The sequence below is a fragment of the Corvus moneduloides genome, chromosome 10, assembly GCF_009650955.1.
Source record: "Corvus moneduloides isolate bCorMon1 chromosome 10, bCorMon1.pri, whole genome shotgun sequence".
Taxonomy (NCBI): domain Eukaryota; kingdom Metazoa; phylum Chordata; class Aves; order Passeriformes; family Corvidae; genus Corvus; species Corvus moneduloides.
The window spans coordinates 4,230,245-4,253,601 of NC_045485.1; the positions used below are offsets into that span (position 1 = coordinate 4,230,245).

General features: G+C 42.5%; 1 protein-coding gene across 5 annotated transcripts in view; it reads right to left on the reverse strand.

Annotated features, from left to right (window-relative positions):
- The window catches only part of ARMC8 (armadillo repeat containing 8), a 63,794-nt gene that overhangs the window by 38,639 nt on the left and 1,798 nt on the right, over positions 1–23,357 (reverse strand). For 4 of the 5 annotated variants that reach the window (XM_032119489.1, XM_032119487.1, XM_032119485.1 and 1 more), the window contains exons 2-3: positions 23,085–23,161; positions 9,937–10,008 (exon numbers count right to left, since the gene is read on the reverse strand). In XM_032119489.1, coding sequence (XP_031975380.1) covers positions 9,937–10,008; positions 23,085–23,161 — 149 coding nt within the window. The remainder of the gene's footprint in view (positions 1–9,936; positions 10,009–23,084; positions 23,162–23,357) is intronic. The other variant, XM_032119488.1, reaches the window with a different exon arrangement.

Below are 23,357 nucleotides of genomic sequence, written 5' to 3' on the forward strand. Positions count from 1 at the left end.
TCATAACTTTGCACTACTATTACCTCTTTACAGACAGATGGTTTTTTTCTCTGCCCTCTAGAGATCAGGTAAGGACAGGAAACAAAAGCTTCTGTGGTAATGTACAAATGCACTGAGAGATCCTGGCTAAAATTCATCCTGGAAAAGAAGAGGCTATTGAACTCCTATGTGGAAAGCACAATCTCATCTACTGTTCTAACTCTGGTTGACTCCTCTGCTGATTGTGTTGGTAAATATTGATCTAGTTACTAATTAAAAAATGTCAGTAGCAACAACCTTTTTTAAAATAGCTTTCAATAACCTAGAGGTCAATTTAGAAATTCAGAAATGCAGGAGCACTTCCTTCTGTTTTCACTAGAAAATGCTGAAGACCTGCTCTGTGTCTTCCCTGTATAGACTACCCCAATGGCCTCCTCTGATTATCAAGGCCTCCAACAAATAACCTGCTCCTTGTATGTAGAAATGTTCAGTCACCGAATCACTAAAGTTGGAAAAGCCCTTTCAGATCATCAAGTCCAACCATTAACCCAGCACTGCCAAGGCCACCACTGACCCATGTCCCCAGGCGCCACATCCACACGGCTTTTAAATCCCTGCAGGGCTGGGGGCTCCACCAGTGGCCCGGGCAGCTGTGCCAGGGCTGGGCAAGCCTTTCTGGGAGGAATTTTTCCAGTATCCAACCTGAATCTTCCTGACCCAGCCTGGGGCCGTTCCCTCTCCTCCTGTCCCTGTTCCCTGGGAGCAGAGCCCAACCCCCCCCCCGGCTGCCCCCTCCTGTCAGGGACTTGTGCAGAGCCACAAGGTCCCCCCTGAGCCTCCTTTGCTCCAGGCTGAGCCCCTTTCCCAGCTCCCTCAGCCGCTCCTGGGGCTCCAGCCCCTTCCCCAGCTCCGTTCCCTTCTCTGGACATGCTCCAGCCCCTCAATATCATGCCCTAAAAAGACTTCCCCAAAAGGATTTTTTAAAAATTCAAAAGCACATGAAATTCTGAAGGCTATTCTCTTCCAAGGAAAGTAATTGCTATTTTCTTTCCCATTAACACGTGGAACAAATGTTACAGCTCTACTTCTGTTAAAGAGCAAAAATTAAACACGCCGACTACAATCTAAAGTCTAACATGCTTAAAATAGAAAGCCTTACTTAAACTTTATAATTAGTGAAGATCAAAATTTAAGTTCCCACTTTACATACAATAAGTTTCTGAGATACTAATAATATCCTTTTCCATATCTTTAAAATAAGTCTGAGGTTCAAATCAGGTGTTCCACAGAGCTAGACATGCATACTGTAATATTTTCTATTTCTGTCCTTAAAAGACAGAACTGACACCAAGTAACATTGAAAATTAAGTAGTTCCACAAGAAACTATAAAACTAGAAAAAGTTTCAAGTGAGGAGAATCCATATAGTCACTAAAGAGAAAACTGTTAATTAATAAAGTACTGTTAAACATTAAAGACAAAGATACAGATCCTTCTATTGTCCATGGGAACATCCTGGACTGGTTTGTTGTTCCCAGGCTCTAGCCTAGACAAATTCAGCAAAGATGTAATGCATTCCTCCCTTACATTAATACCATCAGAATAAAAAGGCAGAAAAATGGCATTTATATGCAGGGGACAGAAGGGAAGATTATCATTTGGATTTTGGAAACTTAAAAATATGATTAAGGTACGTGTTAATAGTCCACATGTTTTAAGAACACAGAGTCTCTGCATAACCTGGATCCCTGATCTCCAGCCCTATCCCTTAGCAGCCAGCCTTTGGATTCCAAACCAGCAGAAATACTGGAACAACGCTCTGCTAGAACCACCACAACACACTTTTGTGTGCTTCAGGGAAAAACAAAAGCACAGATACACAGAAAAGACTTCTAAAACAGCAAAAGGGTACTAATGTCCTTGTTGACACTCTTCAGCCTGTGGTCCTTCGCATTACAACAAACAGGAAATGAAATAAAGCTGATGGAAAGATCTCAAAAGATCTTCACCACCATTTTCCAAGGTTTTAAAATGCAGTATTTGGACTTCTTTCAAGCTTCTACAAGGCTTCTTCAGGTATTTTCCTCTTATGTTTATAGAAAATACAACTTCTGCCATTTGTCCCTGCCCTTCTAAGGGCAATTAAGTGATTAAGGCCTTTTTCTCAGATGTCAGGAACGATACCCAGGAAGTCATATCCAAATGAGGAAAGACAGCAAACCCATCCAGAGAGACACTTCAATGGACTCCAAGAAGAAACAGAAATAAGGTCAGCAGGAGGCACAATGTACACCCGGGAAAGCCAGGGATTATTTTAAAGCAGAAAACTTCCAAGGGAAGCAGCTCCTGAACAAAAGGAAACTCCAGCAGCTCAGCAAGGAAGAGACACAGCTCAGATTTCCCTTTCCTTTGCCGATGACTGAGATGGGTGTGATGCACCAGAGCTCCACACCGTAACACAGATGTGCACGATTTAGACCTCCCCAATCCAGTCTGAGCACCAACCTCACAGGTAAAAAGAACAGAAATTCTCTTTCACACTCCATCCCACTTACAAGTTGTCACAAACATCTCTCAGGCTCCTAAAACACCTGGCGAGGAGATGAAACTCAGCACTTCCTCAAGGCCCATAAGCAGGCACATGGAGAAAGAGCCCAGGGTAGCAGTTTGAGGGCTGTGAAGCTTAAGACACCTTTCATTGAAGTATGTTAATGAGTAAGAGCTTTAATTGAGTCATGATTATCTGAACATTTATTACCAGTCCCCTTGCAAAGTGGATGAATACACTATTTGTGGAATTACCACGATTCTTACAGGTTTTATTCTACCTTGGAAGATGCTTGTACTCCAGTCCATTGCAAGAAGGCCCAAAAGCTCTGCCCTGGAAATCCCTGTGATGAACATACAGATGAAGGCACTGCTGAGGCAAGTTACCCCTGCTGGCTAACAGAATATGGAATAAAAAGTCACTGCAGGCACAGAGGGCACCCCTGAACATGCTCAAGTCCCTGTGAGAGCCAACCCCATACTGTGAATGGAATCAATGTATTGAGAATAGCTCAAACAAGGCAGGACAACAAACTTTTTTTTTTTTTCCAATCTGTTCTTTCCAGTGCTAATAAGCACTACTTTTCAGACATAACAGGAAGCAATCACTTTCCACAGAAATTCCCAAAGACACTACTAAGTATAATACTAAAAACATTCAGAATATTTCTGTACAATAATATCTGAAGTGACAAACTAAATAGCTATAGATTCTTACACAGGAAGATTCAAAAATGAGTGATTTTTACGACTTGTTAGTCACAGAAATTTATCCTGAAGTGAGATGCCAGTTTCCCTTCTGGAGGCAATGGTAATTCCAAATCTCCAGAGGCCGGACCCAAGGGACCTGGGCTAACTCTATGCCCTAATAAGCCCTACAAAGCAAAGATAACTGCTTCTGAAATATTTCACATGGTGCAAGTAGTTTTTTAGAAGAGCCAAGCTGAGCAGTATGCAGTGTGTAAGTAGAGAAGTTGGCTGCACAGAAAGCTTTTCCTTAAGGAGTAAAACAAGGAGTCTCAGCTTACAGCTCTAGTAATTTATCCTAATGCTTAGACATCCTCAGTGACATTAATATTCCATGAGCTGTTCTATATACACCACATAACCTGCATCCAGCCTGATTCCTGCTCACGTAACTAAATCCACCTTTGGAGAGTTTCAATATCTACTGAGCTGCAAAAGGTCTGGATTTGAAGCTCTACATTTTTCATGACCACAATCAAGTTTTGCCTCACCCTCCTCTCTAACGATGTTTCATTTGAAAACAGCCCCGGCTCCTCCCCATGCAGCCCCGTTTACTGCAGGAATACCTCCCCACAGATTCCTGTCCTGCTTCCTACCCTGGTGCTCCCAGCTCCCTCGAGGTGCTCACACACCCCCTTCTAGAGTGACCTGAAGGCTACTGAGGTGCCTGCAGCACAGCCTCTCCTCTTGGTTAATAGATCAAACCCCTCCCTCCCAGTGCATCAGCACTGTCAGAGCTCCAGTCTGAGCTGAATTTATTCCAATGTTTCCCCCTAAGACCATTCCATGACCCACTCAGCAAAATATAAATACATCCATTCTCTGCAGCCATTTATACCAGAATATGTGGGATCAACACACAGCCCCTGAAACCAGAGACAAATTTACACAAACAATACTCAGAGCTTTTTAACTTACACAGTGAATTACACTAGTTCATTTTAAGACTGTTTTTGAGATGATAAAAGCCTTTTGCTTTCACAAGAAGTATGGTTAATAGGCATTACATAAAGCAGCATCTTCACCTAGTCTTGCTTCAACCATCTTATCACTTTGGTCAAGACTGATGTCTTATTCCTAAGTCCACCACCGGACTGTTCATTCCATTTACTTTGATAAAACACATTCAAACTTTATTCTAAGTCTTCCAGAAATTCCTGTCGAATTAGAACATCAGCCAGCCTATGACTGCCATCTGAACAACTACTGCTCATTTAGACAAACCAATTCTGAAAGCTTTTTGGCTGAGGATACCAACAATCAAGCTGTTTCTACTTCCCATTCGCCTGTAGTTTGAAATTCTCCATTGTATACCAAAAAGACTACACTACAGTCTCACTGAGTTTGAGATCACCAGCCAATATCCAGCATCTGCACATGAAAGAGGACGTCAAGAATACATTTTTGAGTAATTTTGTACAGATTTGACGCTTCCAGCTCCTTAAGTACAAGGAACACCAGGTACCATAAAGCTACCTTCTACATGATGTTTTTAAACTTGAAACTTAAAATTCTAATAAAAATACACAACAGAAAAGGTAGCATTAGAAGTACATCCTGTATTAACAACTTCCTCTTTGCTATCAGAACAGGCACTTCAGAGATATGGGGTTGTACAGCTTTTAAACAGCAGCTCTCATACAATTCTGCTGACTGCAATTGTTTGCCTTGACTCACCTGTACTCCACAGCTGGGTTAGAAGAATACCTTGTTCCAGTTACATACATCATCCTTGTGGAGAGGGTTATTCCTCATTAAGAGATGTCTAATTATGCAATCAGGTCCTGACTCCTGACCTGATTTGAAGAAAAGCAAAGGACAACCACAGGAGGTCTGTGAGAGCCTCTGCTCCCCACCTCTTTCACCACCCTAGAGCAAAGCAAGCCTTGGAAAACACCAGCATGGCAGGTGAAGCTCCTTCCCCCAAGACAGCAAACCACAGCACCTGGGCACAGATCCCTGCCCTATGGAAAGCATGACAGAAAATGCACAAAGAACAGAACAAGGCATCAGGAAACAACTGCGTCCTGGCCTTGTAAGGACATCCAAGAAGTTTGGACTAAACGCTCCCTAATGTGCATGACAGACCTCACAGTACTGTGTCCAAGTGCATGGAGTTCCTGGAACCAAGCTGGGAACATGCCAGGGATGATGAAGGTCCCAGAAGATGTGCAGACCTGATAACAGCACATTTATTAACACCACCAGCAGAGGCCAGGCCTCAGCTCCTGCAGGCACCAGGGCAGCCAGGTGGGCACAGGGGAGCCACGAGGAGTTCTGACAGATGCTCAGGTCACTGGCCTTGCTCTGAGGCAGGACCAAACACTGAACCATTTGAAGTGACTGTCCTGGCTGATTTTCCAGCTCCCCGTGGTGGGCATCCACGGCACTGTCACCCCAGCAGCCCCCCAGCACCTCAAGGCACATTTCTCCACTGCTGTAGGCCAAGTCCTGCTCTCCCCATCCTCTGCTTGTCTGTCTAGTTTCTAACTCCACAGAACAAGATGTGCTTTTTGTGAGAGCTACTTTTGTGTGATTATTGAGCTGAGGCAGTGTCTGTGCAGTCAAACACAACACACAAAGTGGAGGTAGGACGTGGTCAGAAGCACAGAGGGTGCTTCTGTGAGAAGAGCTCTGTTACACCAACCTGGCCTCTCACTGCACCTTTACCTGCACTGCCAGGGGCAGAGACACCAAAAGCATTTCCATTCTCATCTATTTTACCAGGTTACACAGCTATCAAAGCAGCAATCTTTTATTCTTTTGGCAAACTCTAAAGGAACACTGCCTGAAGGAATTTGATTACGTTTAACAATAAATCAAAATAGAAAATTTCATGTTGGTGTGTTCACAGCCCTAGAAACAATTCAAAACCCCAAAAATTCTTTTTTTACTTCCATAGGCAACCTAACAGTCTGTGCAGAACTCAAAATTCAAATGATGGAATGGAAGAGAGTCCTTCAGCTGTTCTACATGGCCTTTAAAATGTGCTCCAAAGAAATTTAAAACATTAAAAAACCCAACAGTTAAACAGAATCACTAATAAATGATAGGGAGAGGTTAAAATTAACTATATAAAATTCTTTGAGGTGCACCTACATAGAGAAAGCTTTGGGAAGAAGTACACTACCACCTCACCACTCCAAGTAATTGACTTTATGTGACAGGGGAAAAATCAGCTGGAAGTTAGAAAATCATTTTCAGTAAGTGACAAGAATGATTTAGTGGTTTTGTTAAAGGCCCTGGGTGGTTGGGATTAAGATTTGATTTTAAAACTGTATTAATTTTGGAGCAAAGGAATAACTGAAGCTCTTAACGAAGTGGATTAGACTTTAAATACTGAACTCTCAGCAATAATTAGATCAGCAATAACTTAATTCAGGTAAGGTTTTTGTCAAAATCGCACAGATCAGAGCTTCAACAAGGAACTACAACAAACAGGAAGACAGACCTATGCTCTGCTCACTGGGATTTAACATTGCCTTGCCCATGCTCTGCCATCCCCACATGAAAGAAGGAAGGAAACTGTCCCAGGACTGAAAGGCCCCGTTGGTGCCTGGATGGCAAACCAGCAATGCTGCATCTCTCCGGGTACCAAAGCTGCTCCACAGACCTGCAACACTGACTCATCAGGAACTTCCTCGTGCTCCTTTCACTGAAGGGTTTTCTTTTCCAATTCCACCTCTGTGAGCCATTTACAGTTCAGAGGATTGGGAGCCAGCAGCACTGCAGACTGCTACTGGATGAACTCAGAAAAGAACAATTTACATTTGAACTGATGATTCAATCATTTCCGAGATTTAGGCTGTAAGAGGAACTGACAGAAAGCATTAAATATTGAACTTGGACTCTGAAGAGGTGTCTGACATGGTGATAGACACAATAGCTGCAGTATTTGTTCTTATAAAACTGCTGAGTAAAGGGGCACACCAACATTTACTGGGGATTTCTTGGTCTCTGCTAGCACTAAAGCAAAGGTAGAAGGAAAAAAAAGCTGAAGGACAGTACAAGCAGGTAACTATTTTTGGCAATGGTGTCTTAGCTTTAAGTTGGTCTGCCACTGAAAGAACTTGGCCTTAAAACAACTTTTCCCCTCTAAACTTTAAAAATTCTGTTTTCTGGGACTGCTACTAAAAAGCAAGAATTTCAAAAAGTAACATTTCTGCAGTCCTGACAGGGGCCCAAGGCCAGCATTCCATGAGAATGGAAATTTTATGATTCTAGGAAGAGATATAGAAAATCATTTCTTAGGAAACAAAATCCACACACAAGCTGGCTATTTCCATTCTGAACATCCAGGGCCAAGTCTGTGCACACATTCATACAGTTTTAACACCTCATAGTTTTAACTTCCAGACACGGCAATTCCACAAGCTTTCTTCAATCAACTTTGTTTTTCCTAGCACCATCTTCAGAACGAGCAGACCTGAGGTGACCACGGGTCAGACTGAATATTAAAGGACCCCAAAAAAATTCATTTAAGGTATTGATACATGCCCCTTTCCAAAGATGACTCCACTCAACAGCCAGCTCACAGATTCAGGAGGCCACTGGCCCAGAAGCGACATGGATCCACCATTCTTCCACAGCAGCTGCTTCCTTTGTAGGGAGATCTTCAAAGGACTTTGCATTTCTTTGCAGTATTTTAAAATAATAGGGCTTTTGCATACATTCCAGTAGTATTTGGCCCCATTTCAAACAGAAGATACTTCCCAGACTTGTTTCCAAACCCTGTTCTAATATGTGAATATACTGTTTTCTTTTCCACTAAGTGACAGGTCTGAAGGGGTTCCTTGGGTCTAAAGAGTATTTTCTGAAAGGTGGATGGAGGAATACTCGGGGAAGAGAAGCAAGAAATGAGCAAACAAGCTGAACCACAGGACAAAGCAGCAGCAGAACTCTAACAATTCCCATTAGAGAAGAGAACCAACTTCCCGTGGGAGGCTGCAACTGAACTCTGTGAAAAGAAAACTCTTCTTGAAGACTTAAACCAAAGAATGCCAGGTTGGTTATTCCTCTCCTCGCTGAGGGAGAGGCCTGGCTTAGCAGATTGGAATTCCACAGGTCCCTGTACTCCACCAGCTTCACGCATTAGAAGGCACATCAAAAGAGCCAACAGATTCCCACCCCCTTGACAGAGAACAACCAAAGGAGTTCTCTAATCCAAACAGTCTATAATCTAGTTAAGTCTGTCTGCAACACCTTGAGGAAATCGTAAAGCCTTCAGAAAGGCACTTGGGGATAGAGGATGTCAGGTTATAGCCACAGAGAATCATCTTTGGTCACAATAACCCAATATATTTGAAGAGCCTTTTCTGAAGATCTCTGAAGAGATTTCCTGTCATTTGTGAATAACTTGTCCTGAAGTGAGGACAAGTGTGATAGTTCACCTTTTAACATTTCCCAGGTCCAGTCACTTATCTGCAGCTGTAGAATAACTGTATAATTTACCTGGGCACCCAGAAGGCATTAACAACAATGAAGAAAAAAGCATTTTTGAATTTTCATTGCTGGGCACAGAACAAGCAGCAGCAGAAAGCAGGATAACTGAGGGAACAGAAGCCCTACAAAACATAAGAACAGGCAGATTCTAGATTTGGAAGGTAAAGATCTTCTGTAGCTTTTAAAATGGGAACCACAAGAATCAGCAGGACTTGCAAAAACCCCTTAAGGCCTGTTGCTGATAGAAATTCCATAAATTTCACATCATCTTCAACAAATGCCCACTTTCATCTTTTCATCTCCTGTGAAATCTTCTCTTCACCTGTTTGCATCTGGTCGAAAGGGAAGATAATCCAGCAGGTTTTGGACAGGGGGTAGCCCCACTGCTAATCCCTAGAGAATTTCAAGGGCTGGCCTTGGCACAAACTCAGTCTGTCAGTGAGAAGATACTCTCTGCAAATAAAAAGCATTTTTGACAAGGCAGCAGCAGCTCTCAAGCAGGATAGTTTGGGACCTGGTTGCCATTTAAGCAAAAAGATACAGGTGTGTGCCACACTGCCAGCACAAGCATTGCAGTGCTCAAGGTTTTCCTTCTCCAATGCTGCAAAGTGAGGCTGTAAGAAAGCTGGAGGAGAAGAGGGGGGAAATGAAAGCTGGAGTGAGCAGTCTAGGAGCTAAAGTTACCTGTTCAATTTGTACTAGTGGAATCAGGGTCCAGAAAATGTTAACATCAGCTGAAGCAGCAAGGCACAATAAAGTATGATCAATGGTTTTTAATCCTCTGAAGCAAGTGGAGCAGACAAGCAAATTATCTCAGATGTTTTTCAATATTTTAAATCAAATCTTTTAACATAACCTTACACATTTTCAGTTATGAACTCACCAGGCAATTGGCTGAAGAACAGGATTAAGATACAACCACTTTCATCCATCATTAATATCAATGTCAAAAAAATAGATTTTATTCCTGAGCTGGTAAAGTTCAATAAAAACACCAAGACTACTTTAGAGAATTCTATGAAATTCTAAATGAAAAGCATTACTCAACAGCCTGTTCTGTAATACATGAGTTTAACAGATACTTCAAATCTCTCTCGGTTACATTAAAGAAAGTATTCAGTCAACTACAATCAAAGTTAAAACAAAAAAGTGCCTGTGATCCAAGGATCATTATTCCAGACCTGTTGTGAATCAGTGAAAAGGAGAGTAGCAAAGGACATACCTTGGAACTGCTCCCAAAACAATCAAGTTGGCTTTTTGTTTGTTGTTTCCAATTACAGCATTTTTCATATCTCTGTAAATCCAGAAAGAAAAACAAACCCTGGTAAATTATGCTGAGGTACTGAGGGCTTATCTATAGAATTTACTATTTCCATGAGGCTTATCAAGCAGTTTTCCACATGTCCATGCTGCAGCTACAGACTGGGCAGTGCTTCAGGGCACAGTCTCCTCAGCCCACAGGAACATACCCCAGAGCTCTGGGATTCCACTACATCCCAGCTCCTGCAAGTAAGCAAAAACCCAAACTATCTCACATGCACACCAGACACCAAGAAGTCTTATTACTGAGAAAAACTAGATATACTGGTTCTTTGTGCCCATAGAGTCACTAGACTTCTAAAACAATTTAAAACCCCCACTGTTGGTTGGGAAGTCAAATACTGGTAATTTAAAGTATTTACTGAATACTGAGTGCAGGAAAAGGTAAGCTAAGAAAAAGGAACAAGGAACTATCACCAGTCTCCAGAGACCAGGCTTTCACTCTCCTCTTCACCCCAAGCTTCCTTTCATGTATTTCAGCAGGACACCTAAACATCTGTACATCAAAATCTCAGGAATAAAGTGGAAACCAGAGCATTTTCCTGCCTGAGTCACTGCAAGGCTACACACAGGCATTCATACTGTACATAGTACATACAGGCATTCATACTGCAGTACCAGAACATGGGAAGCACTTTGGAAAGCAGACACTGGTTGTGCACACTAAGAATTCCTATGAAAACCTGTAGTTTGCATCCTTGTTCAGAAAATTGCTACTGCATCCTAAAAACGATCACCACCTGCTCATTTTTTCTCTTTGAATGAGCACACTGAGCATACATGAACATCCAGAAAATCTGAAAGCAAGCTTGCAACTTAGAACTGGTTTCAGAAAATCAAGATGATTCATTTCTAGGAAGCTTTCTAGTTGTTGGGGCCTTTAAGAGCAAAGAACGAAGAGAGATCAACTTCAGGTAATTCTTTATCAACAAAAAACCAAAACTAGATAATTATAGTGTTAGCAGCAAAACTGATTAAGTTAATCACTACGCATATAATTTATTCAAATAATTTGGGAGCGTCAGTGGTTGCTTTAAGTGAGCACATTTTCTTGCCTCTCCATCTCTCCCAGTGGCTATCTGCAATTTTTAAGAACCATAGAGCATCCCCATCCTGTAAGACCTGCCCTGGCCAGCAGGAACACCACACAGTCCTTTGGTGCCCTCTGAAAAAGATTTCACTGCACCAGGCAGCTGTCCAGAGTGCCCCAAGTTTAACAACTCCCTCCACTAGAGTTGTAAAAAACTTCTTAGCCAAGGCAGGCAACACCTCACTGGCACAAACAGGACCTTCATAAAGCTCAATTAGCAAAAGCTAATTGCCTGTTCTCCCTGAATTTCTCCACATGCTCTCCCTTGCATACACAAGGGTGCTCAAGGAATTCCAAACTAGCTCCAAGTCTGGCTGCGATCTCGGAGCTCCAGCACGGGAGCAGCACTAAAAGCAGCTCAGCTGCAGTTCTGTGTACACCTGAATCCAGCAGAGTCAGGAACCCCCCAGCCAAGAAGCCATCACTGAACAGCAAGTGCCAGCCCAGCACAACTCCAGGCAGCTCAGCATCAGTGGGACATGCTGCACCTTCCCGTTGTGTCTCCCTAAGCTGGGTAACTTCACACCACAAGGCAGGAGGTAGAGGAGAAAGAGCAAGGTCAGGAGACAGGCTAAGCTGGAAGCCCCTGAAAATTCCACAAATGGAGTTGAAGATGTCACTAAAATCAGAAACAGTATTTCAGTGGTTTCTATGCTGAACCCTTCACAGTAAAGGTCATTTTTAAAAGTTTGTGAAATACAAGAGTCAGTCCAAAACAGTGGCAGAAGCAATGGTCAGATGTCTCAGAGCAATAATGAAAATTGCACCAACAGATGTGTTAAGCTCAGGTACTAAAGTGCTCAGGCCACTCCAGGACTTCTGAAGAGGCTGCCTCTCCCTGCCACCCTGAGGCACCAGAGCCATGGGAAAAGCTGCACCGTATCCACAATGTGCAAAGGCATCTCAGGGAGCTAAAGAGGAGGCACTAATCAAGCACTCTGAAAATTAACAAACAGATTTTGGTGATGTTTTCATGCTCTGCTCAGGTGATTTTACACCATATTTTGTGTTTAAAAAAAAAAAACACCGAAACAAAACCGAAAACAAACACTACCCAACTTTTGTGACTCCTGGCCCAATCCCATAACAGAATGATTTGTTAACCTTATAACCATCTAATAAGTACTGCCTATTAGAATTTGATTTAGAGACCCTTTCACAAGTGTCAGGAGCATGGCCAAGTTCCATAACACTCAAGTGGAGAGGGTTAGTGAGGGCACAGTCCTGATCTGTAAGTGATTCCGATTAATTTCTCCATCCCATGTTCATAAAGTTCCTCAGAAAAGTTATGTGAGACAGGTAAGAAACAGCACAAGCTTGAAATTTCTGACAAATCCAACACATGTACATTTGACCAACTTCAACTTGCAGGCAAGTCAAATACCTTCATATTGGTAAGGTGACCAAAACCTGTCAGAGACAGGACTCCAAGGTCCCCATGTCTGTGTGCATTATGGCATTCCCAAGTTCCCTGCCACGCTTCTCTCTTCTAAGCTGCCACCTGCAGAAGTGACCCTATTCAGTACACAGGAAGTCGTGGCTATGGAAAGCAAGAACACCCTTCAAATACCATATTTCAATGTTGAATAGTAGTAGATTTCTCTTGTGTACTATGAAAAATAATTATGTCATTCCATATAACATTTTATAGAGGTTTTCCTGATAAGGAAGCCTAATTCCCTAGGAAGTAAGGAACTATCATATGCTGTTCTAGACTACCAGGTCCCTGGTGAATCATAAACCTTGGAAAAACTGAGGGCGACTCCCTTATTTGAGAACACCACCTCCAACGAGTTCAAGCTTGACTGATTTCAGATCCAAGACATCATGAGATTCATCCAAGGAAAAAAAAAAGCAGCAAAGATCACTATCTTGTACAAGAGGTAACAAACTTCAGAAACTGAGTCCAAAACTAACACCCACTTTATTTCCAAATGTCAGGCACCCTGCTCCCATTTCCTCTGTGCAAAGGAGTCCTTGGCATGAGGAAGGAGGGAACAGCAGGAACAATGCAGTTACAGGGAGCTGAGAACTTCAGCAGAACAACTCATCTGTGGTGACTCCAGGCCTAACCTTTGACAGCACCATGATCCAGAGGGAGATGCAGCCTTTCCAATTCCCAGCTCCAAGCTCTCCAGCAGGTTATGAGCCTGCTGCCAGGCACCAGCACAGCCAGAGCAGCCTCCCAAGAGAAACTCAGACTGGGCACCTGCACCCAGAACACCTCAGCACTACTGAGTTTCTCAGCTCAGGACTGCAACTGTGGAGAGCCAAAAGACAAATCTGAAGCTCCATAAAACAGCCCTTAAGATGCATTCGAGGTTGGATGGGTTTTTGGTTTGGTTTTTTTTAATATCCTGAATATTAAATCTTATAGTTTAGATTCAGACTAAATTTCGAATCATTTAACAAAATAACTTGAATTACAATCAATTTAATGTATAGATTTAAAACCTGATACTTATGCTGACATTTACTATAGTGCAATTAAGTAATTTACATTAAAAAAACCTGCAAGGAGGAGTAACACAGGCTGCCAACAATAAAATACTGCCGAGATCCTAGCTAAGTGCTTGGGAATATTGCTTCCTGAAGTGCTAAACCAGCTTTTTCAATCTCTTATTGCTTCTTAAAGAAATAAAAATACCATTTTATCAGTTCAGCCCTGTGACCACTCAGCTTTAAGTTATGAAACAACCTAGAGACTAGAAGAGCAGCAAGACTGATTTTCTTCCTACAAACTTGAGAAAAGCAGAAAAAAATTATCAGGTGATGTTTATCAGCTCTAGCAATGTTTTGGAACATTGCAACCCAAAAGCAATGAGTTCAATTAATTAGCTATAAATAAAGTGCAATGCATGCTAGTATATGAACACAGCATGAGTGTTTAAAATATTTTAGGAGTACATTAAACTAAAGAAAAATCTAATTTCCATCTAAATACAGCTTGAGAAGAGTTACAAGAGGAACTAATCTGCCACCTGTGTATGAAGTTCTGGTTTTATTCTGATATTTAATGTGTAATTACTTAAAGGCACCAGATATAGCCACTTCAGATAAGCAAGAAGCAATATTAAATATAACAGTTTGTGAGTAAAAGACCAGTTTCAATGATTCTTAACCAATAAAAAAATATTATTAAATGTCTACACCCTGAGAAAATTAGCAGTCAATGAAAATTACTATTGCAGAAAGAAGCTGAGGCGCTGACCTTCATCCTACACAGAAGTTACTGAAGTTCAACATCTTCATGAGGTCAGTTCTAAATTCGGGACTCCTTCCACGGGATAAAATCCCAATGCAACAGAAGAGTGAGCTCAGGTCCCAGCTGAGAAAGAAGCGACTTTCACAGCATCCCCAGTGAGCCCCCATACCTGCATCTCTCCTGCAAAAGAAACCCTGAGAAAGCAGCATGGATACAAGGACACCCACGGGGCAATTTGGTTCTACCTCCATCTTTAAATACAGTAAATCAAGCACAAACAGAACAAACTGTAGAATTCTGTTAGGAAGCCCGGGCGCTTTCCTACGTCACCTTCCACCAAAGCAATACAAAAGATCTTGAAACAAACCAGAGTGACTTGAGGAAGCAGCCACAGGAACTCCACAGAAGAAGAGGAAATAAACAGCCTGCATGACATTTCCTCATCTTATGGCTTTTGAAAACAGCAAGGAGCCATATCTCAGGGGTTCCTAGACAGAGGAGGGTATCAAACATGAGCTGAACAATCACAGAAGGAAAAGTAGCCCTGGGCACCTCCAGCCAACGCTTTCACTTTTAGTATGAAACAGTTCCCAGAGCTTCTGAGCCAGTTACACAGCCAGAGGAAGCTCCCCACACAAAGCACTATCAGGGCTGGAGATTTCTCTACCAGGGGCTGCCCAAAGTCACCAACAATAGAGTGATGCAAAGCAGCATTCTCAAAGGTTTCAAAAACTCAAAATACAACCTTCTAAAAAGCCGAGGTACTGGCAGCTGATACAGGGACACAGCTCAGACAAAAACCAGCTGCCCCAACTCCAGGAGAGTTTCTAAGTTTCAGGATCATAGAAGCAAATGGCACCTGCACTGGCTGCACTACAGCCAGAAGCCCACTGAGGAGGAGCTAAGTTTGGACAATTATGCTTCCTACAGCTTTTGTCTCCTCCTCCTGCTCCCTTCCCTCCGCTCTCCCATTTTTGTAGACAGATGCAAAATAACATCAGGAATTAATGACCAGTTTTGCATGCTAAAATATGTCCATCCATACTGTCACAGAATTAATTTCTAAGATGGATACTAAGATGGCTTGAAGCTGTTTTCCACTCCTTTAGTAAGCAGAGTGTACTAACATGATTCCTGGTCCAATCAAGTGAATAAAATGTTACAAACTCCTGCCAACTCAAGCAAACCACAGAAGTCCTAAATCAGCTTATTTTTAAGGTTAATCATCAAGTTGGGAAGCAAAGTTTCAAGATTTCTAATCCCATTCAAAAATATCAGTTGATGCAATGAAAAAGATGATTTTACAGGAGAGAACAAAGCAGCACATCAAGACAGCGTTACTCAACTCCTTTGAATTTTAACACTTGGAAACTGTGACACAATCAACACACCGTGCAAACTAAACAAACAATATTTAAACAAAAGCTCCTCAATCCATGGTTGTTCTCCATCTTAATTTTGTAGTCTCAGTGCATAAAATCAAAGTGCTGTAGAAAAATAGCACCTGGCTATAATTACAGCACCACAGAACAGGAGAATTTAACACACATAACGCTAAAAGTGATCATTTAACCCAACTCCTCCATATCACAATGCCACTGAGAATGCTTGAACTCCTATCTCAAGTATCCTCTCTGGAGAGGCAACTTACCGTGTCATAAGTTTTCCTGCCAAAGAAAGTCTACCAAACAGAAAGGGGAGTGTTTCAGTGACCCATACCTGTAGTTAGATATTGATAGCTTGCTCCTAGCCTGAATTTATCCTGTTTTCCAGTGCTCCTCTCGCTGTGTGTGACAGACTGCAGAAACCTCTCATACCAAACCTTCACTTCCACATCGGAGTTTACATCACGTGCTGCCCTTCTGATCAAGCTTAACGACGTCAGGTCTCCATGTCTTTGGCTGCAGTTTCAACTCAAGTTCCTTTGCAGTCTCTACCTGGACTGGCAAAAGGGAGCTGCTACTTCTCCCACCTCTCCCAAGTATGTTTTATTGCCTCATCCTTTGTACTAAGTCTGGATATTGTGCTACAAGTTACACAAGATCAGTAATGGATAGACAATTTGCCTCACTCAGCCTTAAAAACAATGTAACCCAAATTTAAAGGGCTTGAAATTAGTGGAGGATGGGAGTTTAGCTAACTTTTATTATAGAACCTCTATAAACTAAAAAAACAAAACCAACAAAACCACACAAACCATAGCTCGGAGAGCTCCGTGCTACCAGCATTTCAATTTCAGCATCAATCTCTGCTATTTAACCACTCTAGGTCCTAACAGTAAAGAATTACCCCAAAAGAGGTGTGGGCAAAACAGCTGCAGCTCAGCAGAACTCTCACAAATCCTCACTCAGAAAATCCCTGCTCTGTGATGACAGATCAGCAAAACACTTCTTTCACAACTGTCCCAAAACAGCCAAACCACATGAGAAGAGCAGCTCCACCACTGCTGCTTCACATGAATGACCCAAAATATCAAATACAGGTAACTGTGGTACCTTGGGTTTTTATGTCTCTATCTCCCTGCCAAGGATATTTCACTTCCCAGTATGAAGGACTGCCTTCAGCATTTAGCAGTGCATCCCACAGCTTAAGCTAAAATTAAATGAAATTTCATTAAACCAAGAGATACCTGTAACACTACATTTTTACTGCACTATTCTTCATTCACTGTCCCTTTTATTTAAAGTCCATTGTCCCATTTTAAGCCCACCACTCTTTATCTACAGAATATTGCCCACGACAAGTGATCCACATGAAGAAGTTTTAAGCTTCATTCAGTACAGGAAAATAGCTTAAAATGGCCTTGCAGCATGCACTTGGCTGTTCTAGATGTGACCTTGGAATATTGTTTGACACTGTCCACTGCACCTTAGGCCAGCAACCACCAAAGGATCACCAGACCCTATTAATTTAACATAGCTACTACCCATTAGATTGTAATAATCTAAAGTCCTTCTGATATGAAGCAAAACCTCTGATTTTTATCTCCAAATAGCCATCAGGGCTAAGATACTGTACTGGCCTAGTCATGTCTAAATTCCCTTTTTCAAATGGGCATTACTAAATTCTCATTAGAACAGAAATCCCCTAATATCTGTAGGCCCATAAACTCTCACATTCTGGAGTTCCTGGACATTTCAGATAATGCCTGTTTGAAGTATATTTTAGCAAGTAATTCAATGAGCTAGCCTTCCTGCTACAATCCCCAAAGAACAGCATCTCAACAATTGACATTATCAGTTCAGCACCAGCACCACAGCATACACACTAAAGTCAGCTGAATCATCTGGTACACAAATTAATTGGTAAAGAGAGTTCTGTCCTTTGCATGTTATTAGAAATGCCAAGCCTTCACAGGGCATTAGCATCAATGTTCCATATTGCAGATGGAAAATGAGCTTCTCTTGGAAAGCCACTAAATACAACTTTTTTTAATACTGATTCCAATCAGTGCAAACTGGCAGCTTGGAACCAAAAACTCCCAATGCCAAATACGAAGAATCACAAACTCAGCAGCCTTGCTGGCTCTGCGGCACACATCCCTCAGGCCCAACCTCCGAGTTCAGTCTTGACAACACCCCCCACACCCCCAAAGGGCAGAACTATTTCTCCCTCAGCTGCCTGCTGCATGTGCCCTCCCCTGCAGGCAGGCAGCCACTGCCTTTGTGTAACAGATTAATAAGGGCAAGGTAAACTCTGAATGGCCATGTAGTGTTCAGCTGTGCTCAGCCTGAGGTCTGTTACTGAGTCCCACCTCAGGACTCCTGCGACCAATGCTCGCCCCATTCTCTCCAGCTCCATTAGCCAGTCTGACAGAGGCTGCTCCTCCTCCCTCATCTGACTCCAAGCCTGAAATCATCGCAGCAACAGTATCACCGTGCTGAGGGTGGTATCAACAGAGGGTTTTGGAGAAAAGTGGCTTCACAGCCATCTCAAAGGCAGCAGCGAAACAGAGTCAATAACCATCATTCTCTCATGAGTTCAGAGCAGTAACTGCAAGGCTTGAAATATTAAACATCCCTGTAAGGGTGAAATTGCTGGCCAAATGTCATAGGTACGCCTGAAGTTTAGCCCACCTCTAAATATTAGACCAGGAGTTACAACACGTAACAACTTATTGCCAAAAAAAGCTATTCTGCATATGCACCTTTTGCTGCATTATAAAAAAAGCACAGAAGTGTGAGTACCTTTTCTCTGTGACAGGAATACACTTGCATTGAAGTGCATCTCCCTCCCTTCCCTCTGTCTACACCATCCTTCCACCTGACTAGAAAAACCACTGCACTGAAAGACCCTCTGCACAGAGCATTGGTTAATTCTCAGATGTTTAAGCCTTTCAGTTCCTTCTCTCCCTCTGAAAAGCCTTCCTTCACAGCTCACCTCTGGAAAGGGAAAAACCAACAAATGGAGCAGTGCTCCCAGCACCACCTAAACCTGCTCCAATTTCTGTCAGATACTGCATCTTCCCAGCTCCAAACCACAAAGAGCCCATCCTGCAGTTCACAAAGCACCAATGAGGGACTGAGGAGCCTCTTCCCTCAACACATGAATGACTCTGCACAAAAACAATGCTTCGGAAAATTACATCACTTGTTGTTAGCCAACAACACCTCCAAGTTTCATGCGGGATATGCATTTACTACAGTGTACTGTCTAGGAGACAACAGAACTGACCAAAAACGTACAGGGGCAAACTATGACAGAACAACCCTCCAAGGACTGCTCTGTTTCCACAGGGCCAATGGAATATGCACAAAACCAAAACAGCTCCTGCAGAAAACCGAGGTTCAGAAGTGCCCACTGAGACTGAAAATGTCATGCAGCTGTTTGGGATGCAAAATGTGGAAACAAGTGTTCATCAGTTAGTGTTATAGAAGGTTTGTTTAACAGGTAAGAACAAGAAGCAGAAGTAGCCTCTTCACAACTGTCTGAAGGGGGGTACCTGTTGCTCCATTAGAACTGAGATGGGAATTTCCTCTCTTCCCACTCCATGAAGTTGCCTCTCATATTTCACAGAGTTTTTGCAGTGGGCATGTGTGAACACTGCACTGATGATCCCTCCGACAGCCATAGCTGAGAACACAGGACACTATTACACAGCCATCTAAACGTGTGCCTGGAACACTTATTACAGACCCAAACCAGAAAAATAAAAAAAGTTGGATGCAAAACACACACTGTGTGAGGACCACGTGCCATTTCTATAGGATGTTTCTTTCACTGTGCTGAGAAATAAAATGCTCACGTGAGGTTGGAAAATGCTTGTCTGCTAATTCCTGCTGGCCATAAAGGACAGGAACAGCCGTAGCACAGGACCTCTCAGTGCACTACAAGGATGGTAATCTACAAGTCTTAGAGGATGACACCCTCTGACTGCCGAGGAATAGCCTGATGAGAAACAGTTGGGACCTTGAGTAAGCCAGGCTTGTCAGAAAGGATGCTCCTTTCAAACCCAGCCTTGAGGTGGGATTACACAGCTCTCCATAAAATGATAGATTGCCACTTGGAAGGCACAAAGCTAAATGTAAGCATGATAAAATGTCTCTCAAAGAAGCCCCCAACCAGCAAATAAATTAGAGGATAAAAACAGGTATCAGTCTTGCATCTGAACAATGTGGTCCTGAGCTTAACAGCTGGTGAAAAGCAAATGACAGTCTAAGGATGACAATGCAGAAATGCTTTTAAAAAAATAAATAAATACTGCAGAGCACAAGATGATGTTGCAGCAACCACCTTGAGACAAATGAAGCTGTCACAAAAACACAGAAATTTACAGAGCCACTTCTGTTCTGCTCCTCTGCCAGTAACAGCAAAACGTTGAAGAGAACCTCTGAGAGACCACAGCATTTAATGCCCTGCAGTGTCTGTGTGAGGCAGTGCAAGCACTGCCAACACGAGCTGCACACCTGACATCAGTGCTGACCTTGCAGAACGCACTTAGAGCACGCTGGAGAAAACCTGAGCTCTACAACAGCAAGAGGAAAGGGTCACAGGAGCACCTAAGGAGATACAAAGCAAACCTGAAAAGACCTCTCAAGCATAAGCATGGCCACAATATAGAGTTCATGTTTACAGAAGGGAACTACTATATTAACCTTGCTCATCTACAAAGACAGTAAGCAGAAGGTAAAAACACACACTGCCACACAGATGTGGGTATGGAGATGGGCTTTGAACACTTTAGTTCACTACCAGGTACAGTAAAAAAGGCAGTAGTCATCTCAACTTTTCAAATCCTGAACAGAAATTCAGGATTTAGTGGCAGGTACTCACAATTCTCCCCTTCCTACCCACTATCAATATCCACATGAGCAGGACAGAAACGATGTGAACAGCTGTTCTGCAGGAAACTTGACATTTTGAAATAAGATCAATAGACCCACATGCAGCAGTACTGGACAATAAGGAAATGGTTTCTGATTTCCCAGTAGAAGAAAAATAAAAAAAGCTCCTAACCAGGTAAAGCTTTATTGTCTGGACATAGAAAACTCTAAATACCATCTCTCTGAAAATTCATGGGAAAGAAAGGGAAAAAAAAGAGATTTTAATCATCTAAATGCTTTCAGAATATGTAATTAAAGCTTTCTCAAGTTACAAGATGAAAACTGGACTGGCATGATTTTCAAGTTCAAGAAGCATTTAGGTACATTTTACCTTTATCAAAGCTCATTCAGAAGTTGGGTTTCATTAAAATTACAAAGACGCAATGAAAAAAAGCCCCAAGCCCAAGTTATTCATTCAAGCATATGAAAAACAGGACTATGGTAACTGAAGACAATCTGCAGAAACAAAGCCTCTTACAACAGCCCATTTTCTCATTCTTGATATTCATACAGTTCCATCAATCAAAATAAAAATCTAGGTCATCAGTATTTCCAGCCAGGATGCAGGGAAAAAACAGCACATCTTAGGAAACAAAGATTTTCTGCAAAGGATGCAGCAGATCTGGTAAAGGTTCTGACAGGCACTCCTGGAAAAACTTTAATTCTTTCCTAGTCCACCCCAAATACCAGCTCGTTCCAACTTCAACACCTCTGCATATACCCTGAAATCAAAGAAAGAAGGACAAAGCAGTATTTTTCTACCCAAAAGGAATCCTGGACTGACAGAAATTTTTCATATATACACTACTCTAAATTCCATCTTTTATATATATTTTTATAGTCTTATTCTATCTTTTATATCAATTTTTCTAAAATGGACTGTAACATACCCACCCACCAATATTTCAAAAACAACACATCTGCCACATAGGACTGGCTCAGACTCAGTAAAGATACTCTCACAATTAAGATTTCAGCCAGAGCATCACAAATACAGTTTTACCATCCAAATCTGCCCTGTGAGAGATATTGTGAAATAAATTGGTATTTTCTTGTGTTTAAATACAAGAAAAGGATCTCAGCATAGAATCCACTGACACCCACAGACAAGATGAAGAATTTCAGATGTTATCTGAGACAAAGATGCTGCCTCAAACTCCTGTTTCTGGGAGACCAGTTATACTTCAAAAGATGAGTAACATATCAAAAGATAGGGAAGGGATTACCAAGGGTTGTGGGCTCCAGTCCTTTGAAAAGGAAGGAGAGCAGGGACAGAGTGCCAGCCATGGCTCAGAGCATCTGCCTGGGAGAAAAGAGGGGCTCAGTCACCCCACTGGGACACTGGATGAGACACGTCCTTCCCCAGGACCACCCCACCACCCTTTTGAGGAGGGGACTACAAAGGCCAAGGGGTGGAAGCAAAGCCAGACTCCCCTAGAGCAGACTTAGGGACCTGTACATAGTTACAGCAGGGTATCAGAAGTTCTTATACAGGTGAGGGGGTATTCCAGCCAAGAAAGCTCCCAGGTCAGTTTTGGGTTCTTCATGTATTTTAAAGGGACACTGAGATGTTGCCCCTGGACATCTGGAATAACTGTTTTCATCCGCCACTGGGAAACTCTCACTCAGGTCGTGCTAAGTAACACAACCAACATTCTCAGCTTTTTGATCCACTTGTTCCTCTGACTTCTCCTGGTGTTTTAGTAGACAGTCACAGCCAGCAACCTACTGGTAAGCCCAAACTGGTCTGGTTTCACCACCAAAGTCCGTCCTGGGCAAGGTCTCGCTTGCCACTTCGCTGGAAAAGTGATTCTAGTGGAAAGCTCATGGCCCAAGGACAGCAAGGGAACAACCAGAGCCTCACAGCAGTTTCACTCCTGCTCCTTGACTCACTCTCTCAGTCACTACCCTGACCGCTGGCATGAAACAGAAGTACGGAAATATAACTTGCATCCAAATTCAGTTCTGTGGAACCATTCTCTTGCAGCTTGCAGTTCCCACGGGGAGACAGAAGCCAAGCATTAAAAAACTCAAAGCCAGCACGCAGGCATGGCAGCAGGAGAAGGAATAAGAGGCAGGTACACTGACTTGGCAGTGCAGTAAAAGAAAAGAGTCTCAACAGACCTGGAAGAGAAGCAAAATGCGGCCAAAAGGCAGAAATATATCTGAAAAAAATTTCAGTGCTCACAGAATGTTTAACCTCATTTCTGGCAACTGGGAGGCTGTGTTATGAACCATATGCACTACAGAGAGAGAGTCTATATCAATACTATCTCTATATCAATACTGACATATTTGTATTAAGATTTGCCAACTACATTTCTCAAAGAAACCATAGGAAGAGCTTCTTGCCCTTGACCTATCACTCTAGTAAGATCAAGTACACCTGGCCTATGCACAAGCAAGAGCCCAAGAGTGTTTCAATGACTTACATGACACCTTGCAGGACTTTTTGGGGATCGAGGTCAAACAATCTATCGACATAGTGGCGGCTACTGGCTGTGACCTCCTGCAGAGAGAGAACAAACAATGGCAATAGTTTATATCAATTCATACAGTGGCTCATGCAGCAGCAAGTCTACAAAACCGCCCAGGCAAGAGGCAGGGAACCCACATAAATGTGCAGTGTGTTACTGCTGGGCAACATCACACAAAGATAACCCTGTGTTCAAGCATAATCAAGAGAAGATGAGGTGCATAACGTA